The sequence below is a fragment of the Budorcas taxicolor genome, chromosome 9, assembly GCF_023091745.1.
Source record: "Budorcas taxicolor isolate Tak-1 chromosome 9, Takin1.1, whole genome shotgun sequence".
NCBI classification, from domain to species: Eukaryota; Metazoa; Chordata; class Mammalia; order Artiodactyla; family Bovidae; genus Budorcas; species Budorcas taxicolor.
The window spans coordinates 91,605,890-91,630,621 of NC_068918.1; the positions used below are offsets into that span (position 1 = coordinate 91,605,890).

Sequence of the window (24,732 nt, forward strand, 5' to 3'; positions counted from 1 at the left end):
TCTGGCCTGGAGAATTCCATGGACAGAGGAGCCTCGTGGGCTACAGTCCATGGGATCACAAAATGTCAGACATGTCTGAGCAACTTGGGATTCCCTAGTAACTCAGATGTAAAGAGTCTGCCTGCAATGCAGGACACCCAGGTTCTTCCCTGGGTCAGGAAGATCCCCTGGAGAAGGAAATGGCAACCCACTCCAGGACTCTTGCCTGGAAAATCCCATGGATGGAGGAGCCTGGTGTGCTACAGTCCATGGGGTGGCAAAGAGTGGGACTCAACTAAGCGGCTTCACTTACACAGTAAAGAACAGGAAGTCATTGATCAAATCAACATCAAGCCTTAAAAGCCCACTTGCGGCTCTCTGCTAAATGGTTCAACAAAGCATCTGAGGCAGAAACGTATTTAAGTATTGCATTATGAACGCAGTCAGTGAATCCTCTGAAGCCAGAGGAAATCCTCTGGTTTCTCCAGAGGCCAGCCCTCTGTAATCACCCTGTGCTAACCGTGAGAGCATATTAAAAGCAGAGACATTACTTTGCCAACAAAGCTCCGCATAGTAAAGCTATGGTTTTTCCAGTAGTCATGTACGGATATGAGAGTTGGACTATAAACAAAGCTGAGCACCGAAGAATCGATGTTTTTTTAGCTATGGTGTTGGAGAAGACTCGTGAGAGTCCCTTGAACTGCACGGAGATCCAGCCAGGCCATCCTAAAGGAAATCAACCCTTAATATTCATTGGAAGGACTGACGGTAAAGCTGAAGCTCCAGTACTTTGGCCACTTGATGCGGAAAACCTGTTCATCGGAAAAGACCCTGATGATGCGAAAGATTGAAGGCGGGAGAAGGGGATGACAGAGGACGAGATGGTTGGATGGCATCACCGACTCGATGGACATGCATTTGAGCAAGCTCCGGGAGTTGCTGATGGACGGGGAGGCCTGGCGTGCTGCAGTCCATGGGGTCGCAAGGAGTCGGACACGACTGAGCTCCTAGCCTGAAACCGCGCCCGCAGCTGTTGCTGGCGGGGTGCTGTTCTGCGTTTCGGCTCTAGGTGGGGCCGCAGCACACCCGACAGCCCCCGACCGACCCGGGTCTCCGGTTAATCCCGCTCCGTCCGCTCCCGTCACTTTGCCAGGACTGCAGAGACACACGAAGTCCCCCCCGCCCCCGGAGATGCTGCATGCAGAGGGGTCAGACAACGGAGGGCTCGGGCGCGGAGATCGGAGGAGAAGCGGGGAGGAGGGAGGGCCGGAGGACCCCGGGCCGGACTGCGCGCCGCGGCGGGCTGCGGGGTTGGGCGGGTAGAGCCTCGGGCGGTCAGGACCGGCGGGCTGGGAAAGGGAAGCTGCGCGGAAAGAAACATTTTCCGTTACCGCGTTTCCAGCTATTAGAATTCATGGCGCAAAGATGAACAAAGTTGAGTCGACTGTTTAAACACCTCTGGGGCCTCGCCACTCTGCAGGCGAGAAACAGAGATGCGATTGGGGGTAAATGGCGACTACCCGCCAGCCCGAGGCGGACATGCCGACGCGTGGGAGTGCCGGGAGCTCGGCGAGCGCGGGGCGGCGTGGCGCCGGCGTTTGGTTCGGCCCTCAGCCCGCAGAGGGCTGCTGGAAGGGTTCAGAGGCGATCGCCGTGTTCCGTTGGAGGACAGCTCTGCTGCCGTGTTGGAGACAGTGACCCGGTAGAGGAAGAGTCAGGACGGGCTTGTCCAGCCCGCACACCGAAAGGGGGCCGGGCTCTCACCCCAGTGCCGCCCGCTCCTGACACGGGGCAGGAAGGCTTCCTCCACTGAATGCTCAGAGAGCCTGGGTGTGCGCTGCCGTGCGCACCCGGCAGCTTTGAATAAGAGATTAGTTCAGTCAGTTCAGCCGCTCAGTTGAGTCCGACTCTGCGACCCCATGAACTGCAGCACGCCAGGCCTCCTCGTCCATCGCCAACTCCCGGAGTCTACTCAGACTCATGCCCATTGAGTCGGTGACGCCATCCAGCCATCTCATCCTCTGTCGTCTCCTTCTCCTCCTGCCCTCAATCTTTCCCAGTATCAGAGTCTTTTCAAATGAGTCCGTTCTTCACATCAAGTGGCCAAAGGATTGGAGCTTCAGCTTCAGCATCAGCCCTTCCAATGAATATTCAGGGCTAATCTCCTTTAGGATGGACTAGTTGGGTCTCCTTGCAGTCCAAGGGACTCTCAAGAGTCTTCTCCAACACCACAGTTCAAACACATCAATTCTTCGGTGCTCAGCTTTCTTTATACCAGCTGAGCCACAAGGGAATCCCAAATAAGAGACTGCACCCTCTCAAATAACATTCTGGCTAAATGCTAACCCAAAATGGCTTTTAAAAATAGACTTATTTTATAATATTTTTAGCTATGCAATTAATGCATCACACTATAAGGATTTCTCTCTCAGTCTGTGTTGAATCTAATATTGACATATTCCAGTGAACTGAATTCCATAAGCATATTTCATATGTGTTTTTGAATGTGTCCTTTTAAACGTTCATGAATTCAATCAAGACCCCGTGCCTTTCTGGGGTGTCCACCCCACCCCTCTCGTGAGTCTTCCCCTCCACCCCCACCCGTCTCTTCCCCCCCACCGATGGAATACACACACATACATACTCTTGTTTTTCAATCTTAAAAGTACATTAAAGCAAAGTCTTGCTATGACTCCTCACCTCTCTGAGCTAAAGACACCCCCACATCTATTCAGGGAACAGATTGTGGCCAGGGAGCATCGCTGGGTGTGGGACAGTGGACCCCCCTGCCCCGGACGGACTAACACAGCCAGCTTCCAAACGAGGTCTCCTGTAACCAGGGACTGAGGCCCAGTACTGTCTCCATGTCCCACGCACCTCACACCTTCTCACATGCAGCCCCGTCTCTGCCCTAAGGGTGCTTTTCCGCAGCATCACTCTATTTTTAAGTGGTACTTGAGGACAAAGTAATCAAAAGACCCCAAAAGGTTGGAAGATGGGTGTGCTGTGCACCTTCAGTTCAGTTCAGTCGCTCAGTCGTGTCTGACTTTGTGACCCCATGGACTGCAGCATGCCAGGCCTCCCTGTCCATCTCCAACTCCCAGAGTTTACACAAACTCATGTCCATTGAGTTGGTGATGCCATTCAACCATCTCATCCTCTGTCATCCCCTTCTCCTGCCTTCGATCTTTCCCAGCATCAGGGTCTTTTCAAATGAGTCAGCTCTGCACATCAGGATAGCATATTAAAAAGCAGAGACATTACTTTGCCAACAAAGGTCCTTCTCGTCAAGGCTATGGTTTTTCCAGTGGTCATGTATGGATGTGAGAGCTGGACTATAAAGAAAGCTGAGCGCCAAAGAATTGATGCTTTTGAACTGTGGTGTTGAAGAAGACTCTTGAGAATCCCTTGGACTGCAAAGAGATCCAACCAGTCCATCCTAAAGGAGATCAGCCCTGGCTGTTCATTGGAAGGACTGACGCTGAAGCTGAAACTCCAGTACTTTGACCACCTTAAACCTACACAGTGCTAAGTGTCCATCATATCCCAGTATGACCGAGAGAAATTTATTTTTAGAAGCTAGTGATGGACAAAGGCTGGTGCAGTCCTCCTCACCTCACATCACAGATCCCTGCCTCCCTATCCCACTTAGAAGGACCCCCTCCACCCCATTCTGGGTCCCCGGCTGGCACAGACGACGCCGTCCTGCTAAGGTCAGCGGCCCAGCAGCTTCCTTCAGCCCACAGCCTCACTTCCTAGGAATCTGTCCCAGAGAGAAGTAACGCTTGGCCTGAGACCCCACGTGTGGCCCCCAGATCCAGAGGAAGAAGCTTCTGGCTTCAGGATCAGAGCGGAGTGGGGTCGGGATGAGGCTCCGTCCAGACAGACGTGGAGCCTGGCTCCCGAATCCCACAGTAAGGCAGGGGTCAGCGCAGGGGCTGGGGAGGGTTGCTGCTCTGGGGACGTGACGGCTTTGTTTGATTGTCTAGGATCGGAGAGATGGAAGCGTCGTTAAGGAACAGCCAGAAGAGAAGGGAAGACTGAAAACCTACTGATTAGGGTTCATTTGATTCCATGATACTGTACACGTCTGAAAGGTCCATGGACCCTCCAAAGGGACACAGGCTAGAGAAAGACAGTCCTTGTCACTGCAGGAAGCAAGCCCTCAGACGTTTCCCTACGCAGCCTGTTTCTTACTCACCCTTTGCATCACTGGTGTTTCATCGGGGTAAAGAGTTGCCCACCTTGAAAAACAGTCATGGCCAGCCTGAGGGTCCCCGAACACAAACCCAGAGCAGGTGGTGGTTGTCCCTCTGGGAACTGGCAGCTCTTTCCTGTTTGATGAGCCTGTGAACCTGCAGGGTGGTCTCCGTGTTTCAGAGCGGGAAGGCCTCCTGCTCAGCAAGGCCACTGGGCATCAGTGGGCGGAAAGGAAAGCTCTGCCTTCTGTCTCTCCAGTGGGCATTTTCCCAGCGAGGGAGCAGAGGAAGGTGGGGGGACACTGTTAATCTCATGAGAAATCAAGCCAGAGTTTACGGCAATAGAGGGAAAATTATGTCTAAGTGATACTTTAAAGATGAGATGGAGTCTGGCTCCAGGTGCACCCATGCATCCAGGGACCCAGGTTGTCACCTGCCTGCCTGTAGGATGCAGAGCCCTGGGCTCCCAACCACGATGGGCCCTGGACCAGCCCTTGCCTCTGTTCACCGCCTTCTCCATCCACCCTGTGCAAGAGGCACAGACAATCTGAGACGATGCTGAGGAAAATTGAGGCTCACGCCTGGAGGAGCGGGGTGTCTCCACCCATTCTTTGCTTCCAGCAGCCCCTTGAGTTAGTCCATCGCAGACTTTCTTTTCCTTAAGGCACCACTCTGACTATGCAGCGTGCTTTGAGAAATGCTGAATGAACTTCTTCTGCAAAGCGTCTTTGTCATTAAGTGGCCTGGCACCCACAGCTGCTTCTCTGCTTTCGGTGCCGGGGGTTGGGGGTATTGCAGGGTGAGTTACAGTCTAGAATCTGTGCTCTGTATTCTCCAGTTCTGGGGGAGGTTCATGATGCCGGCAGAGAGCTGACGTTGTTTGGAGTGACTCTCCTTTCTTGTTTGTTTTGGAAACTCATTTCATTGGAGGAAGTGTGCTCAGGGGAGAAGAAAAGCAAAGAGCTTTTGGGGGTGTGGTGAGTAGAACAGGAAGAAAAAGAGGGTCCAAAGCTTAAAGACATGGATGGGGTTTCTCCAGGGGCACTTCGGCCCTCATAGCGTCCAGAGATCAGTCATTAGGGAGGACTCCCAGATGTCCAGGGTGGACCCCATCTCAGGATGTGGCACCAATCCTGTGCTCACTCAAGCTGCCCTGGACAAGGTCACAGCATCAGAACCCAGGGTGGGGCCCGCAGAGAGGCTGCCCTGCACTCAGACCCGGGGCTCTCACGTGACCTTGAGGAGGTCACACTGATAAATGGGGCGAAGTGCCCACCAGATGGCATGAAAAGTGATGTCTGACCTGAGTTTTGAAAATTGTCATTTTTCTACACCTGTACTGTTGGGTCAACTCATGCCCACTAAATGTACCAAGTAGTATTTCTTTAAAAAAAGGTAATCAACAGTAGAATGAACAACCACGCAGATTCAAGTATTAACATTTTGGCTCATTCATTTAGTCTCTCCATCTTTTTTGCTGAAACTTTTGAGAATCCATATTAGACATACAGATGTGCAAGCTGGTTTTAGAAAAGGCGGAAGCACCAGAGATCAAATTGCCGACATCCGCTGGATCATGGCGGAGAAGGCGATGGCACCCCACTCCAGTACTCTTGCCTGGGAAATCCCATGGGCGGAGGAGCCTGGTGGGCTGCAGTCCATGGGGTCGTGAAGACTTGGACACGACTGAGCGACTTCATTTTCACTTTTCACTTTCATGCATTGGAGAAGGAAATGGCAACCCACTCCAGTGTTCTTGCCTGGAGAATCCCAGGGATGGGGGAGCCTGGTGGGCTGCTGTCTATCGGGTCGCACAGAGTTGGACACGACTGAAGTGACTTAGCAGCAGCAGCAGCAGCTGGATCATGGAAAAGGGAAGAGATTTCCAGAAAAACATCTATTTCTGCTTTATTGACTATGCCAAAGCCTTTGACTGTGTGGATCACAATAAACTGTGGAAAATTCTGAAAGAGATGGGAATACCAGACCACCTAACCTGCCTCTTGAGAAACCTAAATGCAGGTCAGGAAGCAACAGTTAGAACTGGACATGGAACAACAGACTGGTTCCAAATAGGAAAAAGAGTAGGTCAAGGCTGTATATTGTCACCCTGCTTATTTAGCTTATATGCAGAGTACATGAGAAATGCTGGGCTGGAAGAAGCACAAGCTGAATTAAGATTGCCGGGAGAAATCTCAATAACCTCAGATATGCGATGACACCACCCTTATGGCAGAAAGTGAAGAGGAACTAAAAAGCCTCTTGATGAAAGTGAAAGAAGAGAGTGAAAAAGTTGGCTTAAAGCTCAACATTCAGAAAACGAAGATCATGGCATCTGGTCCCATCACTTCATGGGAAATAGATGGGGAAACAGTGTCAGACTTTATTTTTCTGGGCTCCAGAATCACTGCAGATGGTGATTGCAGCCATGAAATTAGAAGACGCTTACTCCTTGGAAGGAAAGTTATGACCAACCCTGATAGCATATTCAAAAGCAGAGACAGTACTTTGCCAACAAAGGTCCGTCAAGTCAAGTCACATATGGATGTGAGAGTTGGACTGTGAAGAAAGCTGAGCGCCGAAGAATTGATGCTTTGGAACCGTGGTGTTGGAGAAGACTCTTGAGAGTCCCTTGGACTGCAAGGAGATCCAACCAGTCCATTCTGAAGGAGATCAGTCCTGGATGTTCTTTGGAAGGAATGATGCTAAAGCTGAAACTCCAGTACTTTGACCACCTCATGTGAAGAGTTGACTCATTGGAAAAGACTCTGATGCTGGGAGGGACTTGGGGGCAGGAGGAGAAGGGGACGACCGAGGATGAGATGGCTGGATGGCATCGCTGACTCAATGGACGAGAGTCTGAGTGAACTCCGGGAGTTGGTGATGGAGAGGGAGGCCTGGCGTGCTGTGATTCATGGGGTCGCAAAGAGTCGGACACGACTGAGCAACTGAACTGAACTGAAGTGATTAGACGTCAGGAGTCTTTAGCCCTGAATTCCTGGGCTTCGTCTCCTGATGTAAAGGAGACTCGTTCATAACCCAGACCACTCTTTTACACCAAAGAAAAGTCAGTCCTTCTTACTACCTGCTGATACCTAGCCCGATGTTCAGGTTTTCCTAATCATCCAAGAAGTTTCATTCATAGGAATATTTTCAAACAAGAATCCACACATTTATCTGCTACCCTTTTCTTTAAAAAGCTTGGATGCATCATTTTCGTAGTGTGCTAGTCACCCCTTTGACATGTACAGTTTGATGATTTCTAGTTTAGACACAGAGTTGTGCTTTTTCCCGTTTTTTCAGTGACGGTGACACTTTGAGGGGACCGGGCCAGCTGTCTGGCGCACCGTCACTTTGGGGTCTTGCCCTGTTCTGTCTCTTCGCTGCGGTGGTACCGGCCTGTCTGTCTCAGATCACCTATAAAGTGGAGGGGATCGAAGGCCTGCGTGTAGTGAAGACAGACAGCTTGCCGAGAGTCCTTCACGGGTGCTGACCACTGTTTCCCACAGTTAGTAAGGTAAGATTTGATCTCTGCAGGGAGGGGCAACCGCGATATCTTGCCACTATGGTGGTGGCTCTTCCTTTTGTGGTCACAGGAAGGACGCTTCGAGGTGGCACTCGGAGGTTGTGAGGCTGCCCAGTTTCCAAGAACCCTTCTGCTCCAGGGATACACCTGCCTGAATCAATCAGCTTGGGGGTGGGGGTGGTTATTTCCACCATCGTGCCGTCCACAGTGATGTCATATTGTTCTGGAAGTCGGAGTTTTCCCTCATCAAACTGGGATGTGTGCCGTGTATTTAGTTGCTCAGGCATGTCTGACTCTTTGCGACCCCCTGGACTGCAGCCCACGAGGCTCCTCTGTCCATGGGATTCTCCAGGCAAGGATACTGGGGTGGGTTGCCGTTTCCTCCTCCAGGGGATCTTCCCAACCCAGGGATCAAGCCGCATCTCTTGTGTCTCCTACACTGGCAGGCAGATTCTCTACCACTAGCACCACCTGGGAAGCGCTAAGCTGGAATCTGATCTCCTAAAGAGGTAAACGCTTTATCCTTACCTCTAATGGCCTCTTCTGAAGAAAGGACTTGAGGCAGGAGTCACCTCCAAAGCTGCCTAGTGGAGTCAGTCCTTCTTTTTGTTTTGAGGATCACTATGGACTCAAGGATTTTTCTTTATCCAATGGAACATATTCAATATGCATTCTCTTTCATAAGTCTTATTGAAATATAATTAACACGCCCTAAGCTTTCCTCCCTTGAAGTGTCTATGTATATACAGTCTGGTGGTTTAGGTTCACAGAAAGGTGCGGACATCACCATCGTCTGCTTTGAGGACAGTTTCTTGTCATCACTGGGAGGAACCCCCTACTTTCTAGCATCACTCTCCATCTTCTCCCCCAGCCCCGGCAACCACTGATCTTTTCTTCCGTCTCTATGAATTCGCCCCCCTGAACATTCTGTATGAATGGAATCATATTGCATGTGGCCTCTTATGACTGGCTCCTCTCACTTAGCATTGTTTTCAGGGTTTCATCCATGTTGTACAGGTATCAGCACCCCATTCCCTTTCCTGACCGAATGGCATTCCGCTATGGATGAAGCACCGCTGAGTATCCACTCACCAGTCAACAGACACTGGGTTTGTTTCCACTTCTTGAATAATTGTGAACAATTGTGAACTAGGTATTGTATGAACATGTGTTTATTCTTCCCGAATATGTAGCTAGGGGAGGAATAGCTGAGTTACATAGAAACTCTAACATCTTGAGGAACAACCAAACTGTTCTCCAAAGTGTTGGCACCGTTTTACATCCCAGAAGCAGCGTGTGAGGGCTGCAGTTTCCCCCCGTCTTTGCCGAAAACGACTTTTCACTGTCAGTCTCTTTTGTTGCAGCCGTGGCGGGGCGGGGTGGGGGTGACGGGTGTGCTGTGTGGTTGTCGCTTGTGTTTCCCTGATAACAAATGATGTGGAACACCTCCGCATTGCTTATCAGCCATGGGAATATCTTCTTTGGAGAAGGGGCCATTCGAATCCTTTGACCATTTTAAAATCGGATTGTCATTTTGTTGTTGAAAGAGTTCTTTCCATATTTTGGACACAAGTCCCTTATCACATCTGTGATTTGCGATCGTCGTCTATTTTGGCTGTTGTTCTTTTTTTCTCACTTTCTTAGCAACGTCCTCTGAAGCACAGGTATTTGTGGTGTTCCGTGAAGTTGGATTTACCTGCTTTTGGCACCAATAGCTTTTGTGTCGTACCTGCCATTTGATCCGCGTGTCAGTCACTCACTCCTGTCCGACTCTTGTGTCCCCATGGACCATAACCCACCAGGCTCCTCCGTCCATGGAAGTGTCCAGGCAAGAACACTGGAGTGGGTTGCCATTTCCTTCTCCAGGGCAGTGTCCCACACTGCAGGCAGGCCCTTTACCGTCTGAGCCATCAGGGATCAGCTGAAAGGCCGTCTCATTAGAGATTACATCCCTTTCCTCAACCCCCCGCCCTGCTCGTCTCTATCACCACTGTGCTCAGCTGACAGGTCAGGTCCTGACTGGCTTTCTTCCCACACTTGGATGTACAGTACACTCCTGGAAAGCAGTGTTTCTCTCACTTCCATTCATGGCTGGACGCCCAGTGCCTGGAGCGGAGCCAGACTCGTGGTCGGAATTCACCACAGCCAAGAAAGTGACAGTGAAGCTGGCCTGGGGCCCCAGCAGCAGCACCGCTGACCAGAGCCTCTGGAGCAGGGGCGCTGGCTGGCTGGACCCTGCAGAGCCTGCTGGAGGCATGCAAAAGAGCCAGAATGAAAGATAGCAGACACATCAAGAGCAGAGACCCCCGGAGGACTCGGTTAGCTGGAGAACAGGAAGCACTCTGATAGAAGAAAGTCTGTCTTGCTGTGATGGTCTGTGTTACTGTCAGTGACCGAGCTGCAGGGACCTGATATCTGGCTCGGCTGTAGCCTTGGCTCTCATCTGGGTGGCCGTCGCTTGGTCAGATGAGCCTTTGAAACAGGGCAGCGCCAAGTGGATCACCCTCCAGGTGGGGGTGGCCCCAGGCAAGCTGCTGCAGATGCCCTAGACAGAAAGCAGGAGAAGAGGCAGCTTGCTCTCTCTGCCTGATGGTGGGCTGGGACGCTTGTCTTCTCCTGGCCCTGGGCGGAAACCGACACTGTCGCTGCTCCTGTTTCTGAGATCGTAGGACTCAGACTAGAATTTAGAGGTGAAACCACCAGCTTTCCTGGCTCCCCCTGTGGATGGTGAGACTTAGCCTCCTGAATCACATGAGCCAATTCCTTATAATAAATGCGTGTGTGTGTGTGCGTGTGTGTGTTAAGGTTCTATGCAGAAACAGAGCCAGCGGGTTATATTCATAACACACACATACATGCATGCGCATATATGTGCTGTGTACATGTGTGTCCCATGGGTTCTGTCTCTCTGGGGAACCCTGACTAAGGGGCCCGGGTTGACTCAGATGGACCACGAATGTTGAAAGATACTGAAGAAAGTAGCACTTTCATTCTGAAAGGAAAGCAGCTCAGCTCCTCTGGCTGGTTTCATGGAGGCCGTGTCCCCCCTCCGCCCACCCCCCACCACACAGTGCAGGCTGCTGTCACAGCAGGAGCCCCGCGGGGCTGTGACCAGCCCCCCAGCGGTGGCGGGGGCTGCGTGCACCCCAGTGCCCCACCTCCCCTCCCCACAGCCTGATCCGAGGCTTCCGCTGTATCATGCACCACACTCTCTGAGCTCGAGGAGAAAAGTGGGCTCCAGGACCTGTTGATTAGGTTGCACAGAACTGGTGTGGGGTGACTCCCATCCGCAGGGTCCTCACCTGGCGGAGGGCAGGCAGGGACCTGCTTGGAGACAGCAGGCTGACACCTGGGTTGCTTTCTTCTCCACAGTCCTTCCTGCCCTGCCCAGGCGACCCTCAGGACCGGGGCAGAACAATCTGTAAGCCTCTCATTGCAGCCAGATTGTCAGGTTGTAAGCACTGGTAAAAGCCTTTCTCTTGACGTCATCAGAATTTCCAAGGGCGCTTGTAAAACTAAACAGCTGTGTGCTGTTTCCTCCCTTGAATCCTGGTTCCCAGCCCTCGCCAGGAAAAGGTATGAAGGGAGGTCACTTAAGCACCACGTGCTCAGGGGCTGGATGGTCCCTGACATCTTGAAGGTTCCATGTGCCTGTATTAGTCAAGAGGCGCCCTTCACCCACAGGTGGTGAAGCCAGGTGCACCCAGCGCATCAGGTACCTCTTGGGGGGGATCTCTGTACCTTGACTAGACCAGCTGCTTTCTCTCTGACGAGCTGTTTCAAATTCTTTGGGTTTCATTTTCCCCATCTTTAAATAGGGCTCAATAATATGAATAATGTATAGAATTGTCAAGCGTTGAGTTAATACAAGTAGTACCTGGAGGCCCAGGCAGATAGCAAGCACCCAACATGTGTCAACCTCTGTTACTTCAGTCTTGGCGCGGTGTGAATTCCTGTCCCAAGGGAGCACAGTCAGGAGGGAGCCGGTCACCAGGCGGGAGGACCGAGGGGCGGGCCCTCGGGAGGGCGGGGAACCGGGAAGGGGCGGGACGGCGGGAGGACCGAGAGGGGCGTGTCCCCGGGCGGGAGGAATAGAGATTCTTGAACAGAGAAGGGAACCTCGGAGCCTCTAAGGACGCGCTAAGCAGGAGACAGGAGGAGGTTGTTCCGGTAGAGAGAAAGGACGTAGGGGAGGGTCTCCTAGAACAGGTGTGCGTCCCACGGGACTGAGCCACGGAGACAGGCGGTCTAGGAGGTGCGCCCAGAGAGCCAACTCATGAACCGGACAATTTATTCTCTGGAAAGTAAGGGCCCAGCAGGAGGCCGCTGGCAAACTTCTACTGGGATGTTGAGAATTGCATGGGCTCCTAAGTCAAGCTATATTTTTCAAAAACATCAGACAAGGTTAAGCACAAAGAAGCAAGATGTGTGCACGCTAAATCGCTGCGCTTCTGTCCAACTCTTTGCAGCCGTATGGACTGTAGCCTTGGCAGGCTCTCTGTCCATGGGATTCTCCAGGCAAGAAAACTGGTGTGGGTTGACGTGCCCTCCTCCAGGGGATCTTCCGGCACCAGGGATCAAGCCGGCACCTTCCCTCCCAGGGATCAAGCCGGCACCTCTTACACCTCTTGCATTGGCGGACGAGTTCTTTAGCTCTACCACCACGGGAGAAGCCCAAAGAAGCTGGATAGCTTTCTTAAAATAAATGAAAGGTGGTCCAATAAAAGAGGAAGTGGGTTTATCCCTGTGGCTGCAACTACAGAAGTAATTTCTAGAAACAGAAACTATTAATAAAAAGTTACAGGTTCCAGGACAACTTTAGATAAAACTCTCTGGCCTTCAGAGCAGCCAGGCAATGGTCTGGTTTGTGTCATGGGAACATGTCCTCCTTCCTGGAGCGATGTGAACTTGGAGGACCATCTTTCAGACATGGCAAGCCAGTGCTGTTGACTTGCTATGGAAGGTTGAACCAATGACCCTTAAGGCCAAACTTCAACAGTCGAGGTGTCACACAGACAAAATTCAGTTACCAGGAAGACTTGGGAAACAGGTGTTTTGAGGCTTGGCCTCTAGTTAATGCAAGGTTAATCAGGTAAATGTTATTTTCTTAATATATTCATGTGTCCCGGTCATTCTGCATGTCATGTTTGACTTGTTTTTGATGACTGAACATTTACTATGTTCTATAAATATCATTCTGAGCAAGAATTCTACTTATTTAATGTCAATTCTACCTATTTAATAACACGGATGTCAACGAGGAGGGCTTCCCTTGTGGCTCAGCTGGTAAAGAATCTGCATGCAATGCGGGCGACCCAGGTTCGATCCCCGGGTCGGGAAGATCCCCTGGAGAAGGAAACGGCAATCCACTCCAGTACTCTTGCCTGGAGAATCCCATGGACACAGGAGCCTGGTGGGCCACAGTCCATGGGGTTGCAAAGAGTCAGACACGACTGAAATGACATGTCAACAAGGACTCATCTGAATGTGTACAATTACCAAATGAGCATTCGGAAGTTGATGTTTCAAATCAATGCCTGCTTTTATTTCCTAGTCAGTTTCCCTTTTCCCCTCAAAATCAAGGAAAAATCTCAACCCATGGTGCAGTGGGTTGGGGGCTCCCAATTTTGTGATGGTGGGAGAGGAGTATGGGGGGGTGGCGATGGATGCAGGAACAGGCTTCTGTCAGCTTCTGTGTCATCAGGCTCAGCTTCCTTGTGGGAGAACCACCTCATTTGTATATTATTTGGAAGATTTTTTAAAAAACTGTCTTATTACTCAGCCATAACCAGAAATGTGACCGAGTCATTTGCAGAGACGTGGATGAATCTAGAGACTGTCACACAGAGTGAAGAAAGTCAGACCGAGAAATACAAGTATCGTGTGTTAACCTGTGTGTGGAATCTAGAAACATGGTATAGACGATCTCATTTGCAAAACAGAAATAGAGACACAGATGTAGAGAGCGAACGTGCGGACACCAAGGAGGAGGTGGGACGGCTGGGGAGACTGCGACTGAGATAGAAACATTACTGATCTTGTATACAACATAGAGGACTAACGAGAACACCGCACAGGGAGCTCTGTTCAGTGCTCTGTAACGACCTATACGGGAAAAGAACCTAGAAAAGAGAGGCCACACATACATGTACAACTGATTCACTTTGCTGTACGACAGAAACTGATGCAACGCTGTAAAGCAACCAAACTCCAATAAAAAGCTTAAAAAAAAGGTAAACGTCCTGTTAATACGTGAGATTCTCAGGTCAACAAATATGCAATTTCCCTTTTGTCTCTTCCAGAACTGGGCCTGAGGACAGTCCCCACAGGAAGGAACAAGGGCGCAGAGAGTTGTGCAAGGTGACAGAGGCCTTAGGGTGGGAAGACGTGTGTGCAGCCAACTCTCAGCTGCCTTCCCTGCACTGGCCCCAATGCTGCACCCCACACCCCACCGCATATCAGGTGCGCAATCCCACTTGTCGAATAAGTGTTTAATAGCGCTGCTTTTTTAGGGTTTCCTTTGGTGTTAGGAAACAGTTAGGGTAAGGCTGATGGAGAAGTCAAATCTGCATAAGGAAGATACAGACTCACATTCAGATCAGTTTTACGGAGAACGAATCAGCAAGCTCAGTCACTAGATGAGTTGATGGATGTATAAGCACACGAGATTTATTTTTAACACAGCAAACATTTGATACAATTTCACAGGAAACGGATATTGAACAAAAATCCTGTCTACAACACGCACAGTGCCGTGCACGCAGACAGCACCATATCCGCAGGAGTCTGGGGTGCAGAAGGGCTTGCTCCATTTTGAGGTCTTTCTATGTTCATCTAATTAACAAGGCTGTGGACACACACGTTCAACAATGCGACAGGCCTTTATTCCACAAAACATTTATTTCATTTGCTCCCAAAGGTATATCTTTAGTTAGCATAGTACTATAATTTTAGTTAAAGAGGGTCTCAGGATACAATTCGACTTTAACTTTCTGGTCTTAAATATTTATCATTTGCCTGCTCACCTGAGGGCAAGCAGAAAGAGCCAAATAAACACAATTTCTTTAAGCAGAGTTTAAAGATGAAGCCAGGAGGATACTCATCAGTGCCTAAGATTATGTGAATTTAGCCAAGAACATTTTCTTTACCAGCAGAAAGAATCCCATCACTTACTCGTAAACGTGCCTGCCCTGTGGAGTCCTTCCTGCGCTAAGCCAGGCGAATTTGGACTGGTCCTGGAAACTCCGCCGGCAGGGGTCTGATTCAGGAGCCAGCCTCGGCCTTGGGCACTCAGGATCAGGAGTTCTGTAACCTGAAACTGTCTTTCGGAAAGACCCGAACAGTCTTCCAACATTTAAGATTATACAATGGGGTTAATAAATCATCTTGTAAAAATGTAACCTTTTATGTTGCCTCATCCTTTCTGCTAGAAAATGCTTGAAGCAAATGCACCAGGTTGCTCCAATGTGAACTTGATGTCTCCTCTGCAGACAAGGCCTGGGGTGTTTGCACGCGAACTTAGGAAGCCCTGCACCTCCTCCTCAATGCACAAAATGTCTCTGACCTTCCCCATACATGAGAACAAACAATAAACGTGAAAGGTGATATTTTAAAAATTCTGTATTCAATTATTCACAACGAAGGAGAGCCATTAAAATTATGAACATCTCTACATATATTTCATGTATCATACATATATATATACTTTAAATGTATAGTTACATATCAACAAAAGTTTCTAGCTGCTCTAAGCTTGTAGGTAAAACAAAGATTTTGTAATGTAACACCTGTATACGCATATACACTGGCTGTTTGAATTATGAATTTATTTACAACTTGCCTAGTTTATCATAAATGATTATTGTTATATTATACAAACATAACAGAAAAGATTTCTTTTAAATACAAAGACTGCAAATGAATACATGAAAAAATTACACACATGTACAATATTTATAATTTATAAATGCAAAGTTAAGATCTCTTTAAGTTATTGCACTTGTGCATTTTACAAAGTTTTTATATGTCAGATGTATAAAATATTTGTAAATTTATAACTCATTAACTATAGTGAAATTGGATATTGTTAACTCAAATTTCTTTCTCCTTCCAAGAGAGCCCACTAAAACTGTGGATACAGAGCCACTGAGTCTAAAAATTAGCATTATTATGAGCATTCACTGTATTTTTGATAGCATGTGACCCATATGTCACTCCAGCAGCTTCCCGTCAGCAAGGAGATTACAGATGCCTTGGCTAAGTAGGGATAGAGGATCTTTTGTTCATAAGGACTTGTTAAAATAAAAAGCCACCTTTTCAGAAAGTCAGGACACTGCATTTCTATAAATTTTGGTAACTGTTTCACAGGGCTTTGGGCACGCATATTTTTTCCAGTGGGTCACTGGGGTGGGCGTGGTAAAACGTGGGGGCATTGTGTGGAAACTACTGTGATGAAGTCTATGTTCAATGTTCACACTAAGTGAATATATAGAATATACACCATACAACGGATCATATGGAAGAGAACATTCCCATACGTCATTTGCCTAGGATATTTGACACAGGACACAGGACTGGGCGCTAACGAGAAAACAAAAGCTGCAAAGCCCAAGAGAGGTTGACATTTTTAGGTGGGCTAGGGTACGAGATAACACACTTTTAAAACTTAACTTGCAATAGGAATGAAACCTTTCCACTTAAGCATCAGAAAATGGACAGTTCCTCAGTAATATCAGCCGAAACTTGACGTGTGTAGACCGACTTCTCTACTTGGTGGCTTGGACTGGCTGGAAGTTTCTGCCTGGGTCCTGGGGTAACAGTGACCTTGCCCAGCAGACGCATGAGGGTCTGCACGCTCTCAGTGGTCAGAGAAGAAAACGCTGAGAGCTTAGGCAAAGGCAGTGATGCTTCTTTGGATTTCAAACATGTTCCTTGGAAAACATGGACATCTTTCACTTTGTCCCACCTTTTAAATTTAGAACGAGAGCAGCATAGAAACTGTTTTCTTCCTCTTTTTTTTTTTTTGCTATTTTTATCATCGCATAGATGTATCTAATGCTTCAATCAAAATACTCAATAAAAAAAGAGAAAACAGAGTAAGCACTGCACTGAGTATCACAGTTTAAACTTAAGTGTTTAAAGAAATTGGCAAAGTGTGTATCAGCATAAATACTTATGCAAAGGTAAAAAGACACCAGCCATGCGCTATAGACAAGCGTGGGGAAAGCACCACTGATGCCATACTTGGTTAGTTTACATTTAACAGTGATTTTAAATCATATTAACACTTGCAATCGAAGGGATACTTTAAAGCGAAATAAATGAATACGTTTTTAAAGAATGAAACCTTGAATAAAACCAGTGAAGTGTAGAAGGCAAACACATTTGAAATACATAAAGATAGAAGTGAGTTTCAAAGTCTAAACCATGCATATGTACCTGAAAAACCCACAAAATCACGTCACAATCAGTGTCACAGTTCTTGGAAATTCTTGTTAAAAAAAAAAAACAAACAACTGAGTCTGAACAGTTCATTGGTTATGGTCAGGAAGGTAACTGAATAAAATGAAATAAAGTATAGAAGTCTCATAAGGAGAGAATGATCTTAATTAATTTAACTTGATAAAATTAACCGTGGATATATCCCTTGAAATGCTTTTAAGTATAGTCAAGCGAGAAAGCAAAACGACGAATCCGTGAAAGAAGAAGTAAAATCTGCAGTGTTCAAAATAAAGGCACAGACCAAGGCATGGTGAATCATTTAGTCTTACTAAGACTCAACCTTTTCTTTGGATTAAAAGACCAGCAACATAATACTAGAAACTAAATCTATTAAATAATCCAAGAAGCTAAGGATTTATGCATCTATGTGTACTGTGTACAAGCATAGCTAGTGTGCTTGAATGTACCAAGAAAGCAAAATTTACTGAGATTGATTCTATAAAATAAACATAATATCTGAAAAGCATGCTAAAGAGAGGAAACCTACACTGAACAAGCGTAGTTCTGAAGTAGCTCTGTTTTTGTCGCTGTGGTAACAAGTCAGCAGCTCTGGGGTCGTCTGTACAGATGCTTTTCCATTGAGAGAAGAGTTGGGACGAAGGACAACTGTGTGTGAATAATTTAAAACTTGGTCTCTCCTCCGAGGCTGGCTTCTCACGTGCTTCTTGAAAATAACTAAAGCTGGGAAATGGATCACACAATTTCTGCCCTAGTAAAAGGGCTGTATTTGAGGATTCCTTTCCACATTAATTGCAATGAAGACTCTCCATTTAATTAAATCACAGCCAACTATTAATTAACCAGATACTTGCATGTTTTTAGAATTTTATTCCACTGTCCAAGTTCAGGATTTCATGTCGTCGTTAGAATGCATTTCCAAGAAAATTTCTAGGTAAAAAATATATTCACTATCTCTGGAAAGATAATGGCATAATGGCATTTGATGATAAAACTGTTCTCTACTATAAACGAAAACCAATAAAAATTTTTGAAAATTAAATATTTAACATATGCTCACAACTGGTTACCAAATTTATACTGAACAGGGAACTTGGGCCCAATATATAATACCACCTTAATGAGAAACTCATCAAAACACTTGGCAATGACAACCATCTGTCCTTTAAAGAAAAGATCTGGGGGAAAGACAAGGTGGAACTCTAAAAGCATGCCTGCTAAATAAATGCTGAGATACAAAATACTCCCAACTGCGTGTTTTCCACAACAGATTGTTATTAAACATCCCGGCATCCGAGGCAACTTTCATCTTAGGTGTATCTATGATTCTCAAGTCGATCTTATACATGATGGAAGCAGTATTAACAGTTTACCTTAGAATACAGTCCTTTGTTCAAACTTTGCTTGTATTATGACGATTCACAAGAAATTAACCAACCGATAAATCCACATACACTTCTTTGGGAAACTATTGTTCAAAGCACAGGTCACATCATGTAAAACACTTGGCTATGTCGAAATAAGACACTTTTCTCTAATAATCGGGTCACAACAGCAAGCTTAAATGCAAAAATAGCCAGAGGCTTCCCTCCCCAGGACTGCTTTCTCTTTCCAGAAGCAGAATTCACACATTCTTTTAAACATTTTTTAATAACAGCAGCCTTAAATAATATTTCCTTCCCCCTTGCAATTCAGTCTCCAGGTTCAGTTAGATGACCTAAGGCACTCTCCTGATTAACATTAAATCTCGTGGGTCCAGTTTCAAACATTTGGATGTAGAAAGTTTGGATATATGCAACATTTTAGAATTCAATTCTATGAATACACTAACATGAAAGAGGGCTTTTTCTAGTCAGCTTTATATTAAACAATATACATTTTTCCACATGAGAAATCACTGTTTTTGAAGAATGGGGCTGATTTTTAGTTTTCAAAGATGTGTTTTCATCTCTCTCCCTTTCTCTCTCTCACATATACATGCGTGTGCACATCTACACACGTGTATGTCTATATGCATGTACACAGCTGCATGTGTCCATGTGTGTATGTGTGAAACTAGCCGCAGTGGCATTCTGTTATTTCATTTTATCTCATATCATAAAATTATAATGGCAAATGGAGCTCCAAGTAAGGAAGATGGCCACTTTTAGAAGCCCATAAGGAAACTGAACACAGTGTTAATTTTAAAATACGAATGATGTTTATGTATAGCTAACTCTGCTATAAATCAACCATATCTTAGAAACATCTGATTTAATAATTTTTGCAAAAACCAAGCTCATATGAACAACAATGTATACAGTATTGGATATGTGAAATAATCTTTGAAAAAATTTATTTCATTAAGAGTAATGCTCCAGTTTCCTGCTACAAGGATGGTGGATAAGCCACTTGTTAGGGACAACTCAGTACTTCTGAGACGCATTCCTTCAGGTCAGTACTAGCAGCTTTGGAGGTGAAGCGTTAACAGGCACCAGGAGTGACTGGCTTCGAATCCTTGCAGGAAGGGGGCTGCCTATAAAGTTTGTATACTTCTTTCAAAGCATTTACACTGTAGAGTAATATGAGCTTACCAAACTGATACAGAAACAACTTTGCAGACACAGGTTTTTCTGTGGATATCCCACCTTGAGTGGAGCAGAAAGGGCAGAGATGGACCCAGATACAGCTGTGTCCTCTGGCCTCCCTGCTGTGGGCAGAGAGCTTCTGAAAGACCATCGGGCGGACGAGGGCAGGATGTGGGAGAGGAACGCAGTGGGCCAGAGTGAAGATTCCAGAAGGCTTAGATTTTATGGTTTAATTGATTTTAAGAGAAATGTATGGTCTCTTAATTAAATAATCTGTAGAATAAATCTTTCATTTTTGAATGTGAGTTTAAGATTTTGCAATGACATCAAGTGAAAACATAAAAGCATCATTACTAAAAATTCGCACTTTGCATCCATAAGACTTGTCCACTGAAAAACGTTTGTATGCCTTGCTTTTATTTTGTTCTTTGTGTAAAGGGTTTAGGAAATATGTCGAGACGACAATAAAGGAAAAAGAATTTTAAAAAATTCTCTTAACATCTTTCGAATTGATATTGGAGCTCTTAGATTTACTATGATGTATCTCTGCATCTCTTCTAGAGAGGATAGAAAACCTACTTCCTTTAGTGTTAAATTTATGCATCTAAGCCCTTTATATAAATTTAAAGAGTACACTTTAGTCCACCTAACTTTTTTAAATTCACGAGGCTCTGAACCCAAGTCTGACTATTTTCCGTCAATGATTGCAGAAAGACACTTCTTGCTCAGTCAGCTCGATGCCACGGGCTAAGGCTGTCTGCCACGATCCACGCTAACGACAACCAGGTCACACACGAACATCCACAAGCGCAACGTGTCAAAGCTCCTATTTATAGCCAACAACATCAAAGCAACAGTGGTGTGGAAGCCAAAGTGCGGTGCCTTCTTAGTACCGTTTCAACCCTCACCAGAAAGATACAGCAGAAAAGTACCCCTTTCTAAGCGTCCGTCTCCATTAAGGCCTCCGCCTAGCAGCCCATCAGAAGAGGCCGGGTCACAAGTCAAGAGGCGACTCTGGGCGGCGCGTCTCTGGGCCTGGCCGATCACCGTCGAGGACGCGGCAGGGAGCCATCTGCTGGACGTGTTCACCTGATGTTCCTTCTTGAAGAGGTCTGCATCCCAGTTTAACAGGTATAGGTTCCCCCCGAAAATAAAAGGAAGAAAAGTCAAAGAAGCAGGATGAGCATTTTCCAGTGGGACGGCCCGCTGGGGGCCATCAGTCATCGGTCTTCACGGGCGGCCTCTCCGGGGACCCCTCGGCCTCTGGCAGGTCCAGGATCCCCAAGGCGCTCTCCTCACCCCGGATCACCTTCTCCCACTGGCTCAGGTTATTCCTGGAACGAGGAAGGCAGAGACAGGGGCCGTTTCAGAAAGGACTTCTGCACTCTGTCCCCACACCATGCACAGTGTAACTTGGGCATAACTCAGCCTGCTGGCTTTTGGGTGTCACCCTGATCATATATAATATTCATTTAAAACACTGTAATATACTTTAGACAGCATATTAAAAAGCAGACGTTACTTTGCCAACAAAGGTCCGTCTAGTAAAGGCTATGGTTTTTCCAGTGGTCATGTATGGATGTGACAGTTGGACTGTAAAGAAAGCTCAGCGCCAAAGAATTGATGCTTTTGAACTGTGGTGTTGGAGAAGACTCTTGAGAGTCCCTTGGACTGCAAGGAGATCCAACCAGTCCATCCTAAAGGAAATCAGTCCTGAATATTCGTTGGAAGGACTGATGCTGAAGCTGAAACTCCAATACTTTGGCCACCTGATGAGAAGAGCTGACTCACTGGAAAAGAACCTGATCCTGGGAAAGATCGAAGGTGGGAGGGGAAGGGGACGACAGAGGACGAGATGGTTGGATAGCATCACCACCTCAATGGACATGAGTTTGAGTAAAATCTGCGAGTTGGTGATGGACAGGGAGGCCTGGTGTGCTGCAGTCCATGGGGTTGCAGAGTCGGACACGACTGAGCAACTGAACCAACTGACTGACTGATAACGACTGTCCCCTTGGGCCTGCACTGCAGTTTGGGTCCTCAGAGGAGCCACACCCGCTAGAGCGGAGGCCCCCATCCCACCAGCTTCAGGCTGCGGAGGCGAACAGGCAGCCCACGTTCAGTTTCTGACTCAGTCAGGATTCACTGGGAGAGCGGACTGGGCCATCAGGTCACACACGGGTGGGGAGAAAGGAAGGGGGGCATCCATGACGACCCTGCAGCCAGGCCTTTGCACCCTGTGGGGCGGAAGTGTGTGCCCCTGTGCAGGTCAGTCCTGCCCATCACACGCCATATGCTGAACACCATGTCAGGCATTAAACAAGTCACCACAAGTTACACCTGCTATGGACCTTTGAGATTTCCTTGTTAGGTGGTTGATTTGTGCTCCCCTGGCCTCTGGTCTCAAATGCACCCTCGGCTCCCCTGCCCCCCTAGTCTCTCTCAGGATCTGCAGCTCAAACGTGATGGCACCTTGGTCTCCTTCGATGGTAGGGCACTCCCGCTGCCTGACTGCCCCTCGCCTGCCCCGTCCAACCCGGCAGAGACCCCATCCACACCGCCACCTTGATGGGAAGTCAAAATCAGAAGGGAACCTGAGTGTCGGCAAGCACAGAATGCTAAGATACCTTTGTACAAAGAAACCCCTAAAATATAACTTGAAAAATGTAACGCTTTAGCTTATGTACCATATCGTCAGGTGTCATTTCCCCAAAACCTAAAGAGACTTCTTGATATGTTGGAAAAAAGACACATACTAACTTTGCTATGTTTCCTTAGCTCAACAAAACATGCTGGGATGTCCTGTTCATTGCCACAGGAGCAGAGAAAAAAGAGGACCACTTAAACAGGAGAAAGCAGTATCTTTTTTAAATCTTCTTGCATGTTAGTTTATTTGTTAGTTTTCCTTAAAACAAAACAAAACAAAACAGTTCCTGAGTTGCTACAGCAAAGGACGGGAGAGCCCTAAAGCCTCTGACTGTGTTTGCAACCTTCCAGCCACAGGTCTGCTCGCCCCTCAGTGGTGCACCCACTCCAGCCCCCAGCGTGGTTCTGGTCGAACGGTTACAAAAACAGTCCCCACACTCATTCTCTTGCAGAAAACCAACACACGGCTGTTTGCTCATTGCCTGTCACCCTCCTAGGGGAATTTCTTTTCCAAGTAAAATGAAATCTTAGAAAATTTCCAACATTCTGAGCTGAGTTTAGCTCTTAAAAAGGATAATGAGAGCACACAGAGAAATCTGAACTAGAACAGGTCAGCTGGAGGCCTGCCTTTCTTTCGGGAAGAAAATGAAACTTAAAGATCGCATTCAAGATTCCGTCTCTACCCTTCAAACAGTAAACTGTGTGATTTAAACTGAGTCCCCTTCCAAACCAGCAGCTCAGAAAAGACATTATTGTCTTTTTAAAAACAACATCAGCCAGGGGTCTGTGAGTCATAAAAGGGAACACTTCCCACTCCTTTTTGGTGAATGAACAACTTTGTGAATAAATATTTTTGACTTATACTTGTTACACAGGCAAACACACAGCCCAGTTACTGTAAACTGTAGTGAAGACATCTATGTCTAGATGGGACAAAAAACGCTGCACAGATTCTTATTTTTGGCGGAAAAGCATCGAGGTGAAGCTGGTGTACATACCTGCAGGCCTTCAGGAGCGGCTCCGTGGCGGGGAAGATCTGGGTGAGGGTGGTGTAGCAGGGAATGGCCACGGCATTGTAGAACCCCAGCTGGGCCAGCACAGAAATGCAGACAAGAAACACAACCGCACGTTAGCGATTCCAGCAGCACTGGCAAAACTCATCAAGTGAATTTTCTACGTCTCTAGCCTACCTGAAAATCTAAGCACTCTGGTTTTGCTAAGTAACATTTGCCTCAGTGAACACTCCTGCAGATGACGGTTTAAAATTCATTAAAATACATTCACGATATAAAACATAAAAAATTTAAATAATAAAAAGAGGTCACTCTAAAACCCAAGTACAATATTCAATGGGATTCTTATTGTAGATCAGTTGTAACTCATGACCTATTCTTAGGAGTCTTTTACTAAATGGCAAAGAATAATTTCACAATAATCACAAGTCAGAAGCAATATATTTGGTAAAATACTAGCTGATCACAGAAATATCTTATTTAAAATTCACTAATACTATAAATGGATCTGGAATTTTGGCAAAAAAAAAAAAAAATGCACTGCTCTTAATGGAATCACACAAGAACAAAGTCCACTTTCTGATGGCATTTTCAGTTCTCTTATCAAGAATCCCATTGGGGTCACTGCTCAATTGCCCACAAGGAAAAGCTAATACTGTCAGCTTCCTCTCTTAACTACGTTGCAAGATGAATTCCCAAAATTGAACAAATCAAATATAAAATGATGAAATAAAAAAGAAGCTGAAGAAAATGAAGGTAAAGATCTCTCAGCATGGGGCAGGACTCTTACAATGTGACTTGAAAAGCAAAACACTATGATTACAAATATGGGGAGGATCCACAAACAGTGTCAAAACAGGACTAGACTGCAAATTACACACGCGACAGGCATGGCACACGTGTCAGTGCAAGTCAGACGGGGATGGGGAGTGAGCCTCCCGTGGAGGATTCGAGAAAACCACCCCTCGGCGACAAGGGTGAGCAAATCACACCTTCCTCTGCTGGGCCGGTGCCCGCCAAGAGACGTCATTAACATCCTTATCGTGACGTTAGAAGATTGATAGTTTTAAAAGACCGTCATAAAGGAATGTATCACACCACACATGCATACATGCAAAGCTAAGAAGGCACTAGAGCTCTCAAAGCATCAAAAATTAATGCAAAACATGTTGTAAGACCTGAAAAGAGGATAATGAGTGCCAGTTTACAGTAAGACGAAGCTCAAAATGTACTGAAACATTACGCATTATTTGTTAGGAAATGTAAACCTAGCCAAAATCTATAATGTTATTCTCCAAAAAATATCTTTGTACATTCGATGACAAAATATTTTTTGTTTGCTA

The 24,732-nt window shown here is 46.8% G+C and overlaps 1 protein-coding gene across 1 annotated transcript in view; it reads right to left on the reverse strand.

Moving 5' to 3' along the window:
* Positions 1 to 20,946: 20,946 nt before the first annotated feature.
* PDE10A (phosphodiesterase 10A) overlaps positions 20,947 to 24,732 on the reverse strand; it is a 265,628-nt gene continuing 261,842 nt past the window's right edge. Inside the window, exons 21-22 of the mRNA XM_052645868.1 lie at positions 23,375 to 23,463; positions 20,947 to 21,064 (exon numbers count right to left, since the gene is read on the reverse strand). Of these exons, the coding sequence (XP_052501828.1) occupies positions 20,947 to 21,064; positions 23,375 to 23,463 (207 nt within the window). The remainder of the gene's footprint in view (positions 21,065 to 23,374; positions 23,464 to 24,732) is intronic.